At 45.1% G+C, this 19,488-nt stretch overlaps 2 protein-coding genes and 1 long non-coding RNA gene across 3 annotated transcripts in view; all 3 read right to left on the bottom strand.

The window, feature by feature from the left end:
• Window positions 1-321: 321 nt before the first annotated feature.
• LOC118210127 (transmembrane protease serine 2-like) lies at window positions 322-11,062 on the bottom strand. The gene is made up of 12 exons (XM_035386015.1): window positions 10,918-11,062; window positions 10,181-10,273; window positions 8,780-8,896; window positions 7,167-7,296; window positions 6,242-6,352; window positions 5,805-5,848; window positions 4,955-5,117; window positions 4,408-4,577; window positions 3,520-3,615; window positions 2,587-2,729; window positions 650-802; window positions 322-499 (listed from the first exon to the last, which is right to left on the bottom strand). The coding sequence occupies exons 1-12, from the start codon at window positions 10,964-10,966 to the stop codon at window positions 488-490; spliced, it is 1,281 nt and encodes a 426-aa protein (XP_035241906.1). The 5' UTR covers window positions 10,967-11,062; the 3' UTR covers window positions 322-487.
• Window positions 11,063-11,071: 9 nt separating this feature from the next.
• On the bottom strand, window positions 11,072-13,153 carry LOC118210128. Its single transcript, XR_004761810.1, has 3 exons — window positions 12,977-13,153; window positions 12,417-12,458; window positions 11,072-11,311 (listed from the first exon to the last, which is right to left on the bottom strand). It is a non-coding gene; the product is annotated as an uncharacterized LOC118210128 (long non-coding RNA).
• A 1,415-nt stretch (window positions 13,154-14,568) lies between these two features.
• Window positions 14,569-19,488, bottom strand: part of atm (ATM serine/threonine kinase) — a 38,011-nt gene continuing 33,091 nt past the window's right edge. Inside the window, exons 56-62 of the mRNA XM_035385975.1 lie at window positions 19,339-19,488; window positions 18,460-18,622; window positions 18,180-18,266; window positions 17,272-17,386; window positions 17,085-17,148; window positions 16,304-16,452; window positions 14,569-15,649 (exon numbers count right to left, since the gene is read on the bottom strand). Coding sequence (XP_035241866.1) covers window positions 15,469-15,649; window positions 16,304-16,452; window positions 17,085-17,148; window positions 17,272-17,386; window positions 18,180-18,266; window positions 18,460-18,622; window positions 19,339-19,488 — 909 coding nt within the window. The 3' untranslated portion in view covers window positions 14,569-15,468. The remainder of the gene's footprint in view (window positions 15,650-16,303; window positions 16,453-17,084; window positions 17,149-17,271; window positions 17,387-18,179; window positions 18,267-18,459; window positions 18,623-19,338) is intronic.

Below are 19,488 nucleotides of genomic sequence, written 5' to 3'. Positions count from 1 at the left end.
GAATGAGATATTCAAGCATTTCATTTTTCATCTTTCCAACAGCGCAGAAATTTAAATTCACATTGCAGTGAAAAAATATTAAATGATTGAAGGCGCTTATTTTGAAGACACTTGGTCACTGAATTTGTCCCAACGCGTTATATTTATACTGCAATTTAATGATAGTTTAATTTCTGAAATTTTTTAACATGCGTAGATCTTTATATGAAAATACCAATAAATAAGTGTAGACAGTGTTAGTTATTTGAAATGTAGCAAAGGTGGTACACTTCAATTGTGAATCACATTTACATTTAATGTATTTAGTGTATTTACATTCAACAGTCCATTGATGGAGGGAAATATTTAAACTCAAATCTCTCTAGAGTACACACGAGAATAAAGTAAACAACCTACTTCATCTAAAAGAAATGGAAATCTTAAAAAGATATCAGACTTTCTGGAGTTTCTTTGGCAATTTGTGTGCGGTGAGATCCAACAGGTTTGTTCATCTGTAGTTCTGTATAAAAAAAACAAAAACAAGAAGAGATTCAAAAACAAAATGCATTCAGACCACCTCCAGCAGACATTTTTTCTTTCTGCTTGACTTGACGTGCCATGAAATGGTGAGTGCTGAAACCCACCACCCTCACTCCACAGGTAAATTTACCTGCATTTGTTCGTAGATCCAGCCCAAGAAGGCTGGCATGTTGCCATAGACACCGGGTTTGTTGGGCCTGGCACAACCGAAGCCCCAGCTAGTGTCCCCTACGAGCCACCATACAGACGCCTCTTCTGTCACCAGGGGTCCCCCACTGTCACCCTGGGAAGCACAGTAAAAATAGTGATGGGGGAGGGGGGGTTAATTATATTAAAAATCAAAACACAGTGCCGTGAAAAACACGGCAGTGCCCCTTTCCTGATTTATTGTTGCACATTGTCACAGTGGTTTCTTTAGACAAAATGTAATAAACTGAAAACACATTAAAAACTATTTCATTTATTTCACGAAAAGCTTATCAAACACCCATATCACCCGTGTGAAAATTTGAATTGTTCCGACTGCACTCAAACATGGAAACACTTGCCCAATATGGATATAAATGGACTTAACGTTTATCTGCCACCAAGCCCAATTAAACCCAAATGTTTAGTTTTCCTTTGCTTTACTTGGCAGGCAGACAGAATTTAAATTCAGAAATTGCTTCAAACTGTAACTGCTGGACCGCAACACAAACTAACCGTGTAGATTTTTTAATACAGGAAATTGGGAAGGGGGCAAATACTTTTTCACAGCATTGAACAGTTGTTCTGGAATATTCATTTTTGAAAAAAGAAGGACAAGAACGTTTCAGTTGCAACACATTGAAATCAGAAAAGATCTTGGACTTATACTTTTCCAAAGATTTTACTTTTGATTACACAAAAATGGTTACCTTATAGGTAGCCGTTCTGGAGGAAAATGGGTTTATTACATACATCAATACATTAATATTAATTACAAAATAATATAGTTTTACGTGCCAGGTAAGATTTGTGTGAATATGTGAATCGTTTCACAATGGTGGTTCCTGTTCATATGAAGTGTCAAATTCATGTTGAAATGTTTTACCCCTTGCGTAAGATAAAACCACGAAAGCAAACATCGCCCATTTGATGCCCCGCCCACTCAAATAGGAATTTGAACTTTCAGGCTGGTATTCGACAATTCACCTTTGCATAGTATGAGGGAGAAGAATTGCCTTCTGGGAGTGTAATGTGTACAAACTCAATTTTCATGAGTGTTCAGAGAACATACACATGACTAGTTATTAATTATTGTTATTAATCTTCAGCTGAATACACCGCTCTCTGATGTATTCTTTGTTACTCGTGTCACAGGAGCACTGTGACAGATGATTGGGCGCCAGTCCTCTTTACAAATGTTACGCTTTTCAGAGACCACTTCAGGGAGCAGCATACAGCGCCTTCGAAAAGTATTCAGACCCCTTCACTTGTTCCACATTTTGTTACGTTACAGCCTTATTCTAAAATTGATTAAATTCATTTTTATTCTCATCAATCTGCACACAATACCCCACAATGGCAAAGTGAAAACAGGTTTTTAGAAATTTTTGCAAATTTATTAAAAATAAAACACTGTGGCAAAAATGTGGAAAAAGTGAAGGGGTCTGAATACTTTCTGAAGACACTGTATATTTGCTTTGTACTTCAGTTGGAGTCAGCACTTGTTGGCACGCCACTTAAATTTAGGCGGCTGCCTAAGAGATGCACTTACCAAAAATGAGTTAGTAGGGTTCCATGCTACTAATAATACCACCTTTCGCTTTTCTGAGTATTTCCACGCTACGACAACGCTAGGAAATTTACTTGTTGCCGCGACGGCCCAATCGGCTGCTTTGACAGCCTCCATTGCCCGCCGCGCTTTGACACACGTGACGACTCTCGTCGGAAACGCCCCCGCCTGAAATTCGGAGCGCCGCGAGCGTCACACGCTCCTTCCTGCGGTCTCGTTTAAACACGCGTAAAACCGCGACCCTTCGACGGAAACACCCGGCGCGTGCACCTCCGGTGTCGGAGCGCACCCTGCGCGGGCGTGGGCGTTACCTGGCAGGAGTCCACACCGCCCTCCAGGTAGCCGGCGCACACCATGGTGCCGGCGATCGCTCCGTCGTACACCAGCGAGCTGTTGCAGAGCGACCTGTCGATCAGCGGAACTTCGGCGTCCCTCAGAAACTGGGAGGAGGGTCCTGGAAGAATGAGGAGCGTGAGAGAGAGAGCGGGAGTCCTCAAACCACCTGACACCACCACCTTCTTAACGAGCGACATGGCTAATTAACATATACCTGAATGCTCGAACATGGAATAAGCAAGTTTTTTACTTTCCTTTAAAGCCAAAATATGGATTTATATCAGACCTGGGACAAATACGTATTTGTTTTGGATTCAAATACTTTTCAACACTTTACTGATCTTGTCCGGTGTCTTGGAACCAATGAAATACTCTCAAAAAGTGCAAACCCCGCCTTCTGGTCATATTGGCAGGCTCAGTTACACCAAGCAAGATCAATAGAGCACAGAAAAGTATTTGAATCCAAAACAAATCTGTATTTGACCCAGGTCTGATTTATATCTTGGCTTTATTCATTAAATACATTTGAAGCAGATAACCCATCTTTTATTTTTAACATTCCCAGTCCTCATGATGTCAGGCAGGAGAACCTAACAGTGTAGTATGGCTGCTAGAAAAAGACTGAATGACTGAACTACTGGCAACAGTCAAAACCTCTGATCATTCTACAGTGCTGTCATGAGAATGAGAAAGAGAGTTAGGTCTCATTTGCCCTGTAATGGGTGGAGCTATCAATCACTTATCACACTTAGCAACTTGAACAAATCAAAACACCTTGCCCAAACCGTAGTGTCATAGCATAAGCGATAGCATAAGACAGCGCCATCATTTTGGGTTTGTCTGGGAGTCATCCAAAATGGCGGCCTGCTTGTCGGCTGAACTGGTTTTGATTTATGGTGCTCGCTGACCCATTTCGCGTATGGCTCCCCATCCTGAAGTCCAGCACGTTCTGGGGGCGACGAAGTCCATCCCAGCGTTCGGCAAACACACGGGCTTCACGACATCTGCGGCACAGACAAGGGGCTGGTGACTAAACCTCTACCGTACTGCCGAGGGAACAACGAAAAATACCCCGACTGCACCGAGCGGTCCACCAGTTCAGGGTTCATTTTCAGATACTATCTGACCTCAAAAAGCAGATCCCGACACGCAAAAGTTAAATCATCACTGTATGTGTAAAGCGCTAAAGCAGACCTGGGTCAAATACGTATTTGTTTTGGATTCAAATATTTTTCTACGCTTTACTAATCTTGTCTGGTGTATTGGAACCAATTAAATACTCTCAAAAAGTGCAAGCCCCACCTTCTGGTCATATTGGCAGGCTCAATGACACCAGGCAAGATAAATAGAGCACAGAAAAGTATTTGAATCCGAAACAAATACGTATTTCACCCAGGCCTGGTTTTGAGACAGCAGCCCTGCTCTTGTTGCCTTGAACATACACGACCGCTCGTTAACAAGAACAGGCTGTCAAGACCATCTAGACTCTCAAGGTTTTACCTACAACCAGGAGAGCTTCCAGCAGTGTGTGAAGCCTGGTCTTCAGCACCCCAAGGGGCGCCGCCTCTACTAGACGGCCTGTCAAGCTGTTCCACTCGTTAAAAAGGCAAGTGAGAGAGAGAGAGAGAGAGAGACAGAGACAGAGAGAGAGAGCAAGACTGAGACAGAGAGAGAGCGAGAAAGAGAGAGACAGGGAGAGAGGGAGAGAGAGAGAGGCAGACAGAGAGAGAGAGAGGGAGACAGAGAGAGAGAGAGAGAGAAAGAAAGGGCACAGGGTGGGTGGGGTCAAGATCTACCTGACATTTTAAGTGGTCGACTCAGCTTCATGAGAGCGACGTCATTGGTCTGTGATGAGCTGTCGTACGCGTGGGAGATGAGGCGGGAGACGGAGCTTCCTGTGGCGCTGAACATGTCGTACTGGTCCAGGCGTCCGGCGTACACTGTCCAGTCACTCGGATCATTAAACCTACACAGCAGAGACCAGAGGAGCACGGGGGGAGGGGAGCAAGCCAGTCCTTACAGAGCTGCTCTCATAAACAAGTTCCATGCTGCACATACAGACTTCTAAAAATTGGGATAAAAAACCAAACCAAACAAAACAAAAACACATGCCATTCTTAAATAAAGGATGCATTTTGCATACAGTTTAAATATGAAGAGGGTTCTGATAATATATATATGCATGTATATTCAGGATTACCTCGCTTCTCTCCACAGTTTATGGACAATTGTACAGGAAGGATTTTTTTTTTAAAAACAACACGGAAAGGTTAAGTGTTTATTCACAAGGTTATTCACACCGGGCACAGACAGGGAGGAGTGCAGCGGTTTGTATGAACTCACGTTTCCAGGCAATGCGCTGCCGTCACTATCCAGTAGGGGGTGATAATGGACCCGCCGCACATGTGCGTAAACCCAGCCCAAAGGCTGACCTGCCACGGCCACGCCCCCTTGGTGGACACCTCCCCTCCCACGATCCGAGCCGGGGGGACTCGGGTACCGCAATCTGCAGGAGAAACAGGAAGTGACGTCACACCCTCTGGATGAATATCTGGCAGGCAGGAATATTCCCTGTAATTGTACAGATTTGATTTCATCACTGACCGACTTACTGGATGATAGTCTGAAATACTGATTGACTTAATGATTGTCAGATTCACTGAATAATAGTGCCTGCCAGATTAATTTGAGCCTATTACTGATCTATTGACAGATAGGATTCTTGATTTGTTAGTTGATTTGTTCACTTTTTTATTGGCTGGACTCCTGGTTTATTGACCCCTACATGAGAATATCTGGCAACTCCATTAATAACAGCTACACAACTCCCCCATAAGTGGTACATACACACTATATGATAATTCAGAAATGCTTATATCAATACCTGCACATAGACATATGGTGCATTATGTCACTGATGCAAACAGTGACATTGCCCTGGCATGTCATGTGACTCAGTATGCCTCCTCTGTGGTTATTGACATGCAAATCTTTTCAGATCCATGTAGGGCCTATGAAGGAGTTCTTTTGTTTTTATGAAGGAAAATTCATAGAAAGTGTTAGCACATTGTTTACTGTCCACTGTCTTCTACATGCTACTTGTAAACTCAATAAACGTGTTATCTCCTCCTCGCACAGTCAAACCTGATCTCAGAGGTCAGAAGGAACAGAAACGAGACCGGACAGGACTTACCAATGCAGCGCAGTGAGACGACGAGATTGGCAGGACAGGATTCGCTGAGAAGAGGAGAGGCTTTGTTAGGACGATCTACACCAATTGTCTAACCCGCTTGGTCCTGGTCGGGGTTGGAGGTCGGGGGTCAGGGGTCAGGGTGGCGAGGGCCGGGGGGGTTATCGTGTATGGGCAATTTGGACTCTCCAATTAGCCTATCCTGCAAGGTTTTGGACTGTGGGATCGACAGTGCTACCCACTGCACCACCATGCCACCCCCCCACCCCCTAATTAATTCTCGCACATTCATGCACACACAATGTCAAAATGGGTAACATAATTATTTGAAAGACACCCATTAGAGGGGCATGTTCAACTATGATGCTGTATTCTGAGATGTAGAATAGCACCAGGTACTCCCGTTACCAACCGAGGAATGCTGCAGTAGAGAGCCTCACCTGCTGACAAGGTTCTGCTGCAGAATGAGATCAGGGTCTGACCCGTATATCAGCTGCATGTACCCGTCAGCGTCATAGAAGCCGACCTCTTCAGAGGTCACGTACGTCTCTCTGTGGAAAAGTGGAAAAACAGAAAAACAAATTTCATCATATCGCTGTAAAAAGTAAACGTGTTTAGAATGAATAAAAATAGCTCAACGTAAGAAAAATTACCTGCCACCGGCCAAAAATTACCTTAGATGAATTATTTAATTATTAAATAAGATTTAAAACAAAGAACATAATGTTAAATTAGAAAATAGTCTTGCTAGGAACTTGTAAACAACCGGCGGCTAATTAGTTACGGAGAGTTTCCCCGTTCCAGTGTATGTTCTGTAATAATGATCACATACATAAGCCTGACACGGCACAAGGCAATTACCCAGAAACAGCGTGTAATACCACTGTGAGTAAGCCAGGGACGCCGGGTGACAGCGACCAGAGACAATAATATTTACCACAAGTTCAGAGACCTCCTACAGGGCCTGTGACAACGTACCCGGCCGCCCAACCCACCCCTCCCACTCCCCACTCCCCTCGACGGCAGCCCTGATGAAATAGCTAATGTGTGGAACCGCTGTTATGCAGTAGCGCTCGCTAGGTAAACAACAACATCGGTGACAAGAGCAATGGGAGACTGAAGCTTCGTGAATTCCTGGACCCCAAAATCAGAGGGCGTCATCGGCCTGGACTACGGAGTGAAGCCCGCGGGCAGGCTCACCGCAACACTGCGTCCCCGACCACCGCTAGCGTCAGAGAAGCCCCCCCGTCTCTGATCAGGGGTCATTACCGCAGAGCGACCCACATTTAAAACAGCACGAGCGGCAGTAGGACTGACAGTTACCAGTTTCAAACCGATTCTCTAGCGCAGAGCGACGGAACCCACCTGTCGTATCCAATCAGGCCGCACGCCGCCGTCCCGAACCGCCCGTCCCAGCCGCTGGAGCACACGGGCCTCCAGGAGCCGCTCGCGCCCGTGTACGCCTGCAGGATGAACTGGGGGCCGTAGAGCCGCACTGGAGAGCACAGCACAGCCGAGAGGGGAGGTCACTCTCTTACAGAGTCACTATCTCTCAGAGTCACTCTCTTTATGAATCACTCTGTCAGAATCACTCTGTTTCAGAGTCACTATCTCTCAGAGTCACTCTCTTTATGAATCACTCTCTTACAGAGTCACTATCTCTCAGAGTCACTCTCTTACAGAGTCACTCGCTTTCATAATCACTCTCTTACACAGTCACTCTCTTTATGAATCACTCTCTTTCAGAGTCACTATCTGTCAGAATCACTCTCTTTCAGCGTCACTCTCTTACAGAGTCACTCTGTCAGAATCACTCTCTTACAGAGTCACTCTCTCTCAGAGTCACTCTCTTTCAGAGTCACTCTCTTACAGAGTCACTCTGTCAGAATCACTCTGTTTCAGAGTCACTATCTCTCAGAGTAACTATCTTACAGAGTCACTATCTCTCAGAGTCACTCTCTTTATGAATCACTCTCTTTCAGAGTCACTCTCTTTATGAATCACTCTCTTTCAGAATCACAGTATATCAGAATCACTCTCTTTATGAATCACTTTCAGGGTCACTATCTCTCAGAATCACTCTCTCAGAATCTCTCTTTCAGAATCACTCTCTCTCAGAATCACTCTCTTTCAGAATCACTCATTCTTTCTTTGTCATTGTTCATTTTTGTTCAGCTAAAAATATGTGATGAATTCTGAATCCAATTCCACTGTAATCACGAGTGACACAATGAGTAAATTTAAACAGATTCGCTCACAGTAAAAAGTAATGAAACCCATTTAATGAGCAAATCACTTTTCTGTGACACAGCCCTAATTAAAATGCAGTAAAAAAGGCAGGAGGCTCAGTATTCATTTCATCATTTTAGATACTGATAAAAATGTCGCTAGATTAACTTTGTTTTGGTGACAACAATGATAATGGGACTACAATTATGTGGTAGGACAAAGATCGCTAACTTCATTACGGTTATCATTCACGCAGATGATTTTAGTTTCATAACTGTTTTTGTTACCACAAAAAACAACTCATGAAAGGGTACAGCCATTATAATACACTGGAGCGGGTGGAGCATTCTGAATTAATGCTAATTTAGATCCACTCGCAAAAAATGGGACAAGAAGCAAACAAGTTAGCATGGGGTTCTCAAACTTCCCAAGACACCCCACTTAATGAGAAAAATACCTTTTCTGTGACACTTCCCCTTTTCAAATGTTGCCTTAAATGGATTAAAGCACTTAATTATGTCCTAACATATGCCAAAAACACAGCACACTGTTTATCCCGTGAGCCACACAAAATGTGTGTTGTTTTTATACTTCGGCCTGAAAACCACTGCAGTCACCAGGCCTACCAGTGTGACAACCTCACACCAACAAGGTCAATCAAGTCACACCAACAAGGCTTGATTGACTGACTGAATCCCCGCCCCAACCCCCAAAAAGTCATCGCAGGTGGCAGTAGACAGTGGACTTACAGCACTGTGCCTCGTCCTGCGCCCCCGGACAGTCAATTACCCCATCACACCACTGGGAGGCGCTGATGCAGTGACCTCCGCCATTGCAGGACAACCCGGAAAGACACCTGGAGGACACTAAAGAGACGGTGCAAGAGAAGGATGGGAAAACACACACACACACACACAAACATACACAATACCTCCAAAATAAATCTATACAAACAGATGCAAGCAGGTGATATTACATATGGATTACATACATAAAAATAGGCTCAGGGTGGCAGTGTAGTGTAACAGTTAGCATTACATACTGTAAGAACTGGGCCTATAAGGTTTTAAGGACACTGAATTGTACCCTTGAGCAAGGTACTAAACCTGAATTGCTTCAGTATATGTCCAGGCCTATACAGTGTTGTGACAGTGTATGTACACTCCCTGAAACATTTTGTCCTTTTAGACATAATGGATATTTGATTTTCATTTCAATAATATTGATAGATAAAGGTGAACTAATTTACTGAATAAGAGAACAAAATCACACTTTGCAATCATTTGTAATATGCAGATAATGCACGAATAAAGTTTGCCAGACAACGCCTAGGTGAAGGATAGAAATACTGGGAGAGTGTGCCGTGGACAGATAAGTCAACAGTAGAGTTGTTTGGCCATGATGCCAGAAGTCCAGTTTTGCATTAGGGGCCCTTGAACAGAAGAAGTGTACACCAGCCATAAAGCATGGTGTTGGGGGGTGGGGGGGGGTGGGGGGTGGGGGGGTGAAGGTTATTATGGCTGCTTTGCTGCCTTGGGGCTTGGCCTGCTTTCCCTTGCTAAGACGAAAACGAATCCCACACTGCACCAGAGAGGACCTGAGGAGAACGTGAGACCTCGGTTTAAGCTGAACCGAAAGTGGATCCTGAGAGAAGGACAATGATGAAAAACACTTATCCGAAATAAGTGTTATGGGTTCACTTGTTTTTTTTTTCCATTTTTTCCACAAATTGGATTTCTGTTGATTTTTGTTGAATAAATAATTGCAGAGTATAATTTTTTTTATGTTATTTGTAAAATTAGATTACCTTCATCTGCCAATAGTGTTGACATGAAGATCAAATATTCATACTTCCAAATACATCAGAGAAGACAAAACTTCTCCGGGAGTGTACTGACTTTTCCAATGCCCTGTAAAGGGACACTATGTAAAATGCAAGAACTGTGAAAGTTGCTCTGGATGAGAACTTCTGCTAAATAATTTGGCCTGTAATGTAAAACAGTTCAAACAGACGTACCACCTGCCCTGAAACCAGGCTGAGATTGGCCAGGCCGACTGCCTTCTCTCAAAGAAAAACCATTTAAACGTGATGCATGAGAACACCGCAAGGTCGATAAGATGGAGGAGGAGCGCGACAGTGCTGTACTCACAGAAGTACCACAGCAGAACAGCAGCAACCACCAGGAGCAGCAACACGCTGACCAATCCGGCCCCAAGCCATTTAAAGCAAGTTGTATTAACTCCTGAGAGAGGGGGGGAAGCAGAGAGAAGAGAAGAGGAGAAAGAAGGTCGTGCTTGAACATCAAACCACTGGTCACCAAGGAAACCTGAATATGCCCCACCCAGGCTCTGCCACGGCTCTTTTACTGGACACGGTGAGGGTTAGGGTTTCCCCCAGACTAAACCCCAGACTGAACCCCAGCAGGGTTTCCCCCAGACCGAACCCCAGCAGGGTTTCCCCCAGACTGAACCCCAGCAGGGTTTCCCCCATACTGAACCCCAGCAGGGTTTCCCCCAGGCTAAACCCCAGCAGGGTTTCCCCCAGACTGAACCCCAGCAAGGTACAAATTAGAATTTTTATTTTTTGCAATGACCACATTTAGAAAAACAAGACCAGTTTAAAACCTAGTATATGGCTGGACCTAACACACGTGATCCGGCCGACCAATGGTGTAACTTCATAACTCAGCCGACCAATGGTGTAACTTCATCACTCAGTCAGTCACTCACAGACATTCGCGTTCGTAGGGCTGGCCCCGCTGTTGCGGTCCAGCCAAAAAAATGTGAATAATAAAATATGAGTTGCTTATACTTGCTCATTAAAAACAATTATAATAACCATGTGTTATAGATTCATTCATAAAATCTCTAACGATGGAGCAGTTACCTTTTCTGTACCGCGCTGGTGCTGCCTGCTCCGGCATAGGGCTGCTCATGGTGACGCTGGTGTCAGCCGGGGCAAGGGCAGGGGCAACAACCGGGGCAACAGCAGAGGTAACAGCAGGGGTAAGAGCAGGGGCAACAGCAGGGGCAGCGGCAGGGGTAAGAGAGGGGGCATCAGCAGGGATAAGAGAGGGGGCATCAGCAGGGGCCAGAGCAGGGGCAACAGCAGGGGCAAGAGCTGAGACACTAGGGGCATTGTGGGGGATGTACTGGGGCACGTCAGAGGGGCGGTCCTGGGACAGCTGGGGATACAAACTCGTGGATGGGTTGAAGGGAGGGGGCCTTTCCTCTACTTCCTGCTGGAAGCCATGGTTCACAAAGCAGGGCCCAGAATCCTGCTAAAAACGACATGTGTAAACTGAGATTCTCTCAGCGCTCAAACACAACACAACTAAGAAACAGGAGGAGATTTACACTTTGGACACAGAAGTACACCATCCTCCAAAATGATTCACACTCCTAATAATGATTTACACCGCTGATAAAAATTCACACTCCTAATAAAGATTCACACTCCTGGGTAAAAAAGCTGCATAAAACACAGAATGCTGTTAATAATCCATATTGAATGCTCAAAAATTGTAAGTAATTTTCTAGTTATAACTGCTCAGAGAGTTTCGTTTTCAACAGTTTGATAAATTGTTAAGAGGCAAGAATGCACCGGTGAGCTCAGCAATAGCAAACAATCTGGTAGACCACAGATGACCACTGTAGTCGATGAGAGACCAATACTTTCAATTGTGAAGAAAAACCTCCTTTCAACTGTCAAACCCATTGGACGATGCTGCACCTTGCAGTAGAACAATAACCCCAAACACACCACTAAATCAACCAAGGAGTTTTTCATTACCAAAACTCCTGAAAATGGTCTTGACTGGCCAAGTCAATCACCTGACCTGAATCCAACTGAACATGCATTTCACATGCTGAAGACAAGACTGCAGCCAAAATGCCCCAGAAACAAACAGGAACTGAAGATAGCTGCAGTACAGGCCTGGCAAAAGCATCACCAGGGAAGATACCCAGTGTCGGGTGACATCTATGGGTCACAGACAGTCATTGACTTCAAAGGATTTGAAACCAAGAACTAAATATGACAACTTTAAGATTATGCTAATCATAATTATGCTCAAATTACCTTCTCTGCCTAAAATATGGGGGATTATGTAAAAAATTCCTACATGGATTAGCAGATATGGATATAAATACCCTTAAATTACATCTGAGAGTCTGCACTTTAACCTCATATTTATTGTTTTATTTCAAATTCAATGTGCTGGAGTACAGAACCAAAACAACATAAATTGTGTCAATGTCCCAATACTTTTGCATTTAACTGTATATGCATGCACTTGAGGGGTAAAAGCGATTTATTGTTGATTTACATATTGAAGTTTTTCACAAAATAAAAATAAAATAAAATATATAAAAGAAGAAATTTACCCCATTGGTGGTCATAGTTGTACTTATGCCGCAGGTCTTGGCCTAAAATTATTTGTGAAGAAATAATTTCCATTAGTTTTCAAAAGGCAATAGTGAATTATTCATATTTGGAGAAAGCGTGGTATCAAAGAACATCAAGAACAACCTGCTATCTACTACAAAATCAATGATAACAGCTTTGATTGGTCACAATGTAGGTTACATGTAATAGTCAGCTTGTTATAGTACCAAGTCTGTGCTGTTACAATAATGAAGCTGAATGCTTCTGTCGAAAGACAGAATCTTTACTCATTTTGCAATGCTGGATTCATACCATTGTTTCAGGAATGACAAATTTCATGAATTACTTGTGCGGGCTATTAGGACAAAAACATCAACGAAACACTGGCGATCAAAACTCTAGGCTATACATAAATCAATCATAGCAGTAAAATATGGATGGCCATCAATGAAATAACATAGCAGCCTAATGAAAAAAGAATCCAGTAGCTACAGTTTTACCGTTACTGCCTGCTGCTCACACACACTGTGTGACTCCAGAGAGAAGTGGAAAGTCTTACCTCCAGCGAGCTATGCCTCCATCTGTCCTTTGGAGCGGAATCATCCCCGTAAAAGTCCGCTCGTGTTGTGCAACAGGGTGGGCAAAGGAGAGGTCTGAGCTGGTTCTAGGCGTGACATTTCACGATCAGCCACTCCTCTGCGGAACAAACGAAGCGATGCTTCGCCCCCAAGGTTCCGCGGCACTTTCATTGTACTGAAGTGGGTAGGCCTACAGTACGTGTTTGCTCTTGGTGCTCACACTGGACGTATGAGAAGAGTCAGGTTAAAAAATAATATCACGACAATTAAGACGTACGAAAGGAAGGAATTTGGAAGCGCTTTCAAAAATAGCGGAGAAACCAAGGAACAGTACACATTTTTTTGTCCTACTGTAGTAAGAATTAAAGTTGTTTCAAGCTTATTCACACAGAAAATTAACAGAATTCCACTAGTCATCGGAATGAATTTGTATTCTGTACAATGACAACTTATAACAAAAAAAAAGTTTTGTTTTTCCCCGCCCAATACCATCCTTTGTTGGGTAATGAAGAATTTTTATTTTTTTTCTCTCTAATGTATGGCCTGCCCAGTATATTCATCCTGCTGAGGCACTACCTGATGCAGCGATTCACTCCTACCAATGTCATACCAGTGTCAGCTGTGACCGGATGTGTGGTCCAGCCCATTCACAAATTTAGGAGGGAGCACATCTAGAATCAGCGATCACTGAGGCGCAAGCATTCCTGCTTTCCTGGCTTCTAGTATCAAATTCCAATCGGACCACACATACTGCCCCGGGCCGTAAACGTGACTTCCCTCTCCTCCTCCCTTCGGATAAATGTCCAAAGCCACCATTTTAGACATCTCAGGGGCGACACAGCTCAGGAGGTAAGAGCGGTTGTCTGGTAGTCGGAGGGTTGCCGGTTCGATCCCCGCCCTGGGCTTGTCGAAGTGTCCCTGAGCAAGACACCTAACCCCTAACTGCTCTGGTGAATGAGAGGCATCAATTGTAAAGCGCTTTGGATAAAAGCGCTATATAAATGCAGTCCATTCAGTCCATCTCAACGCTTTCTTTTTAAAAAAAGTGACCTTCACTCCCTATTTGTCTCGTTTGTCATGAGGCATGCACCTTCAGCTGCTTTACACTTTGACAATATGACAAAAAAATGCATGCCATTCTTTCCGTGCCAGGTAATAAACTATTAAAAGCTAAAATGTCCAGTAAGTGGCAACAGCCTACAGTAAATAAACACTGTGCTGTTTTACACCAGCCATGTCCCCAGCATTAGGGGGCTCAGGGGGCTCGATTTATGAATTCATCCCATCAATATCCATCAGACCTGGGGCAAATACGTATTTGTTTTGGATTCAAACACTTTTCTGTGCTCTATTGATCTTGCCTGGTGTAACTGAGCCTGCCCATATGACCAGAAGGCGGGGTTTGCAGTTTCTGAGAGTATTTCATTGGTTCCAATACATCAGACAAGATCAGTAAAGTGCAGAAATGTAATTGAATCCAAAACAAATACGTATTTACAGGTCTGATATTTATACATTGATACAGCACACTACAAACACCAAATGCATGTACTGCAAATAAAACACCTTTCACTTTCCCTTACAAATTTTATTAGAAGTCTTTACAATCTTTTTGGCAAGTTGTTTTAAAATGATACATAAGGAATTCATTCAAACGGCTGTCAGACATCAAATGCTTACATATAAAAGACTGATAAGTTTATTTGTGAAAACAATAAACGTATATAACACATTCATAAGCTTGGTTGCATAAACTGCGCAGTATAGAGCTTTGAGTACGTTTTCACTAAGTGCACTTCAATGCAGTACTTGCATAAAGGTTTTCAAATTTACAGTTTCAAGTATTTCAATACAAACCGTTCATAGATTACAAATGGGCAGATAAATATAGATGCAGCATTTTGGGGATGGTTTTTATTTGGATATCTACTGCATTACTTACTTCATTTTCTTCATATTTGCATGTGGGTTCAGAAGGTTGAGAGGAAAGTCCTATTATGAACGAAACAGCATTTTTTCTTTACAGATTTGATAATGAGATGCACAATTTCTGTATGCATCTGCACCAAGAGGACTTCCCAGACCAGAGAAGGGGTGTGAAGAAAAAAAACCTGAATTTTTCCTGAGAGTCAGGATTCCAACAAGATGAAATTAAGATTCTGGAAGTATTTTTTTTTTTTTTAAACAGAAGGCACGTTTAAGTGTACTATGAAAATACTAACCGTACGACTGAAATGTACGTGGCCTACAGGCTGATTAAAGATGGATTACACTGACCGTTTCTATAAAAAAAAAAAAAAAAAAAAACCATCTTTCCACAGGTTGCACAGTGATGTTCAGAAGAGATGCAGCTCTTTTAAAAAGCAAACGGAACCGAGGGAGAAAAAAACAAAACAAAGCAGCAACAGGAAACGGCAACAGGAAGTATATGGAAGATGCTAGCGTTAGCCGCGCGGCGCCGTGCTAGCGGCTGCTACACCCAGGCCTGCCAGCCGGGGAAGAGGCGGCTGAGGTTCTTGGGGTCCATGGCCTGCTGGATGAGCAGGTTGACCTGGCCGCTCACGCTGAGCACCGCCCCCTCCTCCACCCCCTTCAGCTTCTCCTGCAGGCGGAGCAGAACCCGCTCCGCCACCTTGTTGAAGCTCTGCGTGTCGCTACTAGAGACACACACACATACACGTATGCGCACGCACGCACACACACACACACACACGTATGCGCACACACACACACACACACACGTATACACACACACACATGCACACGTATGCGCACACGCACACACACACACACGCACACGCACACACACACACATGCACACACACACGTATACGCACGCACATGCACACACACACACACATACACAAACACGCACATGTATACACACACGCACACGAACGCACATGCACACACACAAATATACACACACACACGCGTGCACACACACACACACACAATGAGATAAAAACTGTAACTTGGCCAATAAATCTGCAAACAAATATTTAAAATACAACAGATAACGCAAAACAGTCACAACACAGCATAAAATTCTCAAAGAAATACTTTCCAAAAGCATGTGTAACTTTTGACAAAGTAAGTAATTAAACCTTTTTTTCAAAAGGAAGCTCAACATAAAATACTGTACTACAGTTGTGCCAATAACACAAACACAGATTTAGGCCCAGATCGGACAACCACAACGGGCTTAAACAAGTTTTGAACCTGTGCTCTTTGCCAACATCTCTTTTTTCATTCTCGATAAGTGTCATGCGATCATGTGAGGGTGACCCGGGGCAGGTGGAGCGTACCTGGCCTTGCCGGGGGCGTCCAGCACGTCCCCCCCCGGGGTGGAGCTGAGCGTGGCGTTGAGCTCGGTCTGCTCCTCGTGCTGCTGCTGCAGGTGAAAGGCCTTCAGCGGGTTCATGGTCCAGTCAAACAGGGGGTCGTACAGGAGCACCTGGGGAGGGGGGGGCAGGCAAACAGGGAGTCATACAGGAGCACCTGGGGAGGGGGGGGGGGCAAACAGGGGGTCACACAGGAGCACCTGGGGAGAGGGGGGGGGGCAAACAGGGAGTCATACAGGAGCACCTGGGGAGGGGGCGGGGGGGCAAACAGGGAGTCGTACAGGAGCACCTGGGGAGAGGGGGTGGGGCAAACAAGGGGTCATACAGGAGCACCTGGGGAGAGGGGGTGGGGCAAACAAGGGGTCATACAGGAGCACCTGGGGAGAGGGGGTGGGGCAAACAAGGGGTCATACAGGAGCACCTGGGGAGAGGGGGGGGGCAAACAGGGGGTCATACAGGAGCACCTGGGGAGGGGGGGGGGCAAACAGGGGGTCATATAATGGCACCTGGGGAGGGGAGGTAAACAGGGGGTCATCAGGGGGTCATACAGGAGCACCCAGGGATGGGGCGGGGGGTAAACAGCCAGTATATATTATTCAGTATATTGCCAGCTCGAAGGGTTTAACTCTCTGCTCTGTAGACCAGACCCCTGCTCTGGGTGGGGGAGGGAGACCCAGAGTTTCACGGTGAACTCCAACTGGTGGGTTTCTGTAAGGTGAACTCTGACGGGCGGACTCTGCCACACCTCCACGATGGTCAGCAAGGCTTCCTGGGAGCTTCTCATGACCTCCATGGTTTTTTCACAGCATCTAAACGAGGCCAAACAACGATGAGAAGCCGCGCCGGAGCAAACCCACACACTCAATGTTCTCTCGAGCTCTGCAGCTCGCGCCCACGCAAGGAAGCCTTCATTTTAATATAACAGCGCTTACCTTCTGAAAACACCCTCCACTCCGCTGATACCCATCCCGTCCACGATGTCCCGGGACAGCCTGAAGGGTACGGTCTCAGGGGTGGGGAGGATCTTACCCTGTTCAAATGCCACACCTGGAAAGGGGGGGGGTCACAGGAAGTTCAAAAGAAAACATCATCCAACAACGAATGTTCCGACAGTTCACACTGACCATATTCGTCATCATATCAGCAATAATAGGATTCCTTTCAGGGTCCAAAAATTCAAGGACTCATAGAAACTGGTCAATATCACAAGAACTGCTGGATACAAATAAAATAATCAATCAATCAAACTTTATTTATAAAGCACGTTTCCGACAGCGGGTGCAACTCAATGTGCTGTACATAAAAAGACAGAAACAAACAGGGTGATTGAAGGATATTAAAAAAAACATTTAAGACCTAAGTACAAAAATAAAATCAAGATAAAAATGAGGGTAAACGGTAGCAGTGGTGCAACAACAAACACAGCAGACAAGGTCAGACAAATAACAGAGCAAATAGTTAATATAATAAGTAAAAACATTTAAAATAAATAAAAAATGAGAAAACTCCCCCAATATCCTAGCAACTGAGGGCTTCCCCAGGCTCTGAAAGCTGAATCCAAACACCATTCTGAGTAGTGCATCACCTAGTAGACTCACCTAGGATCAGTCTCTAAGGGCCTGTGTAATATGTATAAAACATGGAGATGACACTTCCAAATGATCCCCAAAATCACTCAGCAAAAGCCTTCGCGCATATTGAAACACCCCTGTCAAGAGTTTTGTTATTTCCAACAACCTCAAAGTCCTTGATATAATATTCATAAACCTGAAGATTTCAGAGACCCTTAAGGGGCGTGGGAGGCCAGGACAGACCTCTTCATCCTCCTCATCCTCCTCACCTAAGTCGATGTGCACGAGCTCGGCGCTCAGCTCGTCGATCAGAATGTTCTGGATGTGCCTGTCCCCGAGTCCGACGATGTAGCCCACTGGGGAGAGAAAGGTCAAAGGTCACGAGCGCATTGACATCAGAACAACACCGGCGCCGTCTGATGAGCGCGTCTTCTCAGCCGCTGGTATCACCTTCCGCAGACCAGACTGACCCCAAAGCACGCAGCCACGCCCACATTCCTAATAAACACGTTTAGGCGTTAAGGTTAGGATAGGCGGGGCCTGTGGTACCGATGGAGGAGGTGGCGACGCTGCGGGTGTAGGCCAGCCTTTTCTCCATCCACACCGCGGGGTCCAGGAAGCGCTCCATGCAGAAGTAGCGGAACACGGGCCGGAAGTTCTGGCACACCTCGCTGAAGGCCTGAGCCGTGTCCGAGCCGGACCTCACCGCATCCTGCGTGCGGCACGGGCCATGGAACACGGAACACGGAACACGGAACATGAAACAAGGAACACGGGACATGAAGCAAGGAACACGCAACGCAAAACGTGTAACAAAATCAAAGTTTAAAAAGCCTTGTCCGCTGATCTTCTGTGCATTTCGGCACAGGTGCTTAACTTAAGTTACTGATTGGCTAAACATATCGCACGCCTTGATTCCAAAGCATAAACTGGCTAGCCGTTGAAAGGAAGCGTTTGAAAAAGAGTTTGAAATCCCTTTTTTACTCCCTCTCTGCATCCTGACCCTGTTCTGGTTTGGAGACGGCTGTTTTTGGGCCCGTTACAATGCAGGTCACCACTCTGCAGAACTGCAGCCCTCTTTCTGTCACTCTTGTACCTGTTCTCTTGAGCTCTGCTCTGCTCTGCAGAGTCTATAAATCAATACCTGTATGTGACTCAATATAATGCTCAATGGCTCATTGATCTTAAATCACCTGAATTCAGACACAAGATCTTTTTGTTGATTCTGAGATATTCTCTGTCAACGGACTCTGTAACAGGCGTCTGTTTGAATTTGAACAGAAAATATAACGGACACAAACACTGGATGTGTGCCTTTTTGAGCCGTGGTGGGGATAGCTTAGCGTGGACCAATCACGACACGTAACGCTGAAGCGTTAACCAATCAAAGCCGGGGGTAGGGGGGCGGTGGGCAATCTCGGGCCTCACGTGCATCTTCCTGCGGCAGGCGAGGCTGGTCCAGTCGGCGGGCCGGAAGCGATGGTGAGCGCCCTTCTGCGGGTCCACCAGGAAGTCCCCGAGCGGCACCGTGCCGGAGCACCACTCCAGCACCCCGCTGCGCTGGGAGAAGGGCACCAC

Source organism: Anguilla anguilla, chromosome 12 (assembly GCF_013347855.1).
Source record: "Anguilla anguilla isolate fAngAng1 chromosome 12, fAngAng1.pri, whole genome shotgun sequence".
Classification (NCBI taxonomy): domain Eukaryota; kingdom Metazoa; phylum Chordata; class Actinopteri; order Anguilliformes; family Anguillidae; genus Anguilla; species Anguilla anguilla.
The sequence above is the reverse complement of the archived record's forward strand: the minus strand, read 5'-3'. Positions and strand labels throughout refer to the sequence as shown.

Bases quoted from the DNA above. Each gene is read 5' to 3' on its own strand.
- LOC118210127 (XM_035386015.1), bottom strand. From the start codon at position 10,966: ATGAGCAGCCCTATGCCGGAGCAGGCAGCACCAGCGCGGTACAGAAAA. The intron at 5,849-6,241 runs GTGAGGCTCTCT...TCCTCTTCTCAG, and splicing joins CAGCAGAACCTTGTCAGCAG to CGAATCCTGTCCTGCCAATC. The intron at 3,616-4,407 runs GTAGATCTTGAC...TCTGTGCCGCAG, and splicing joins TCGACCACTTAAAATGTCAG to ATGTCGTGAAGCCCGTGTGT.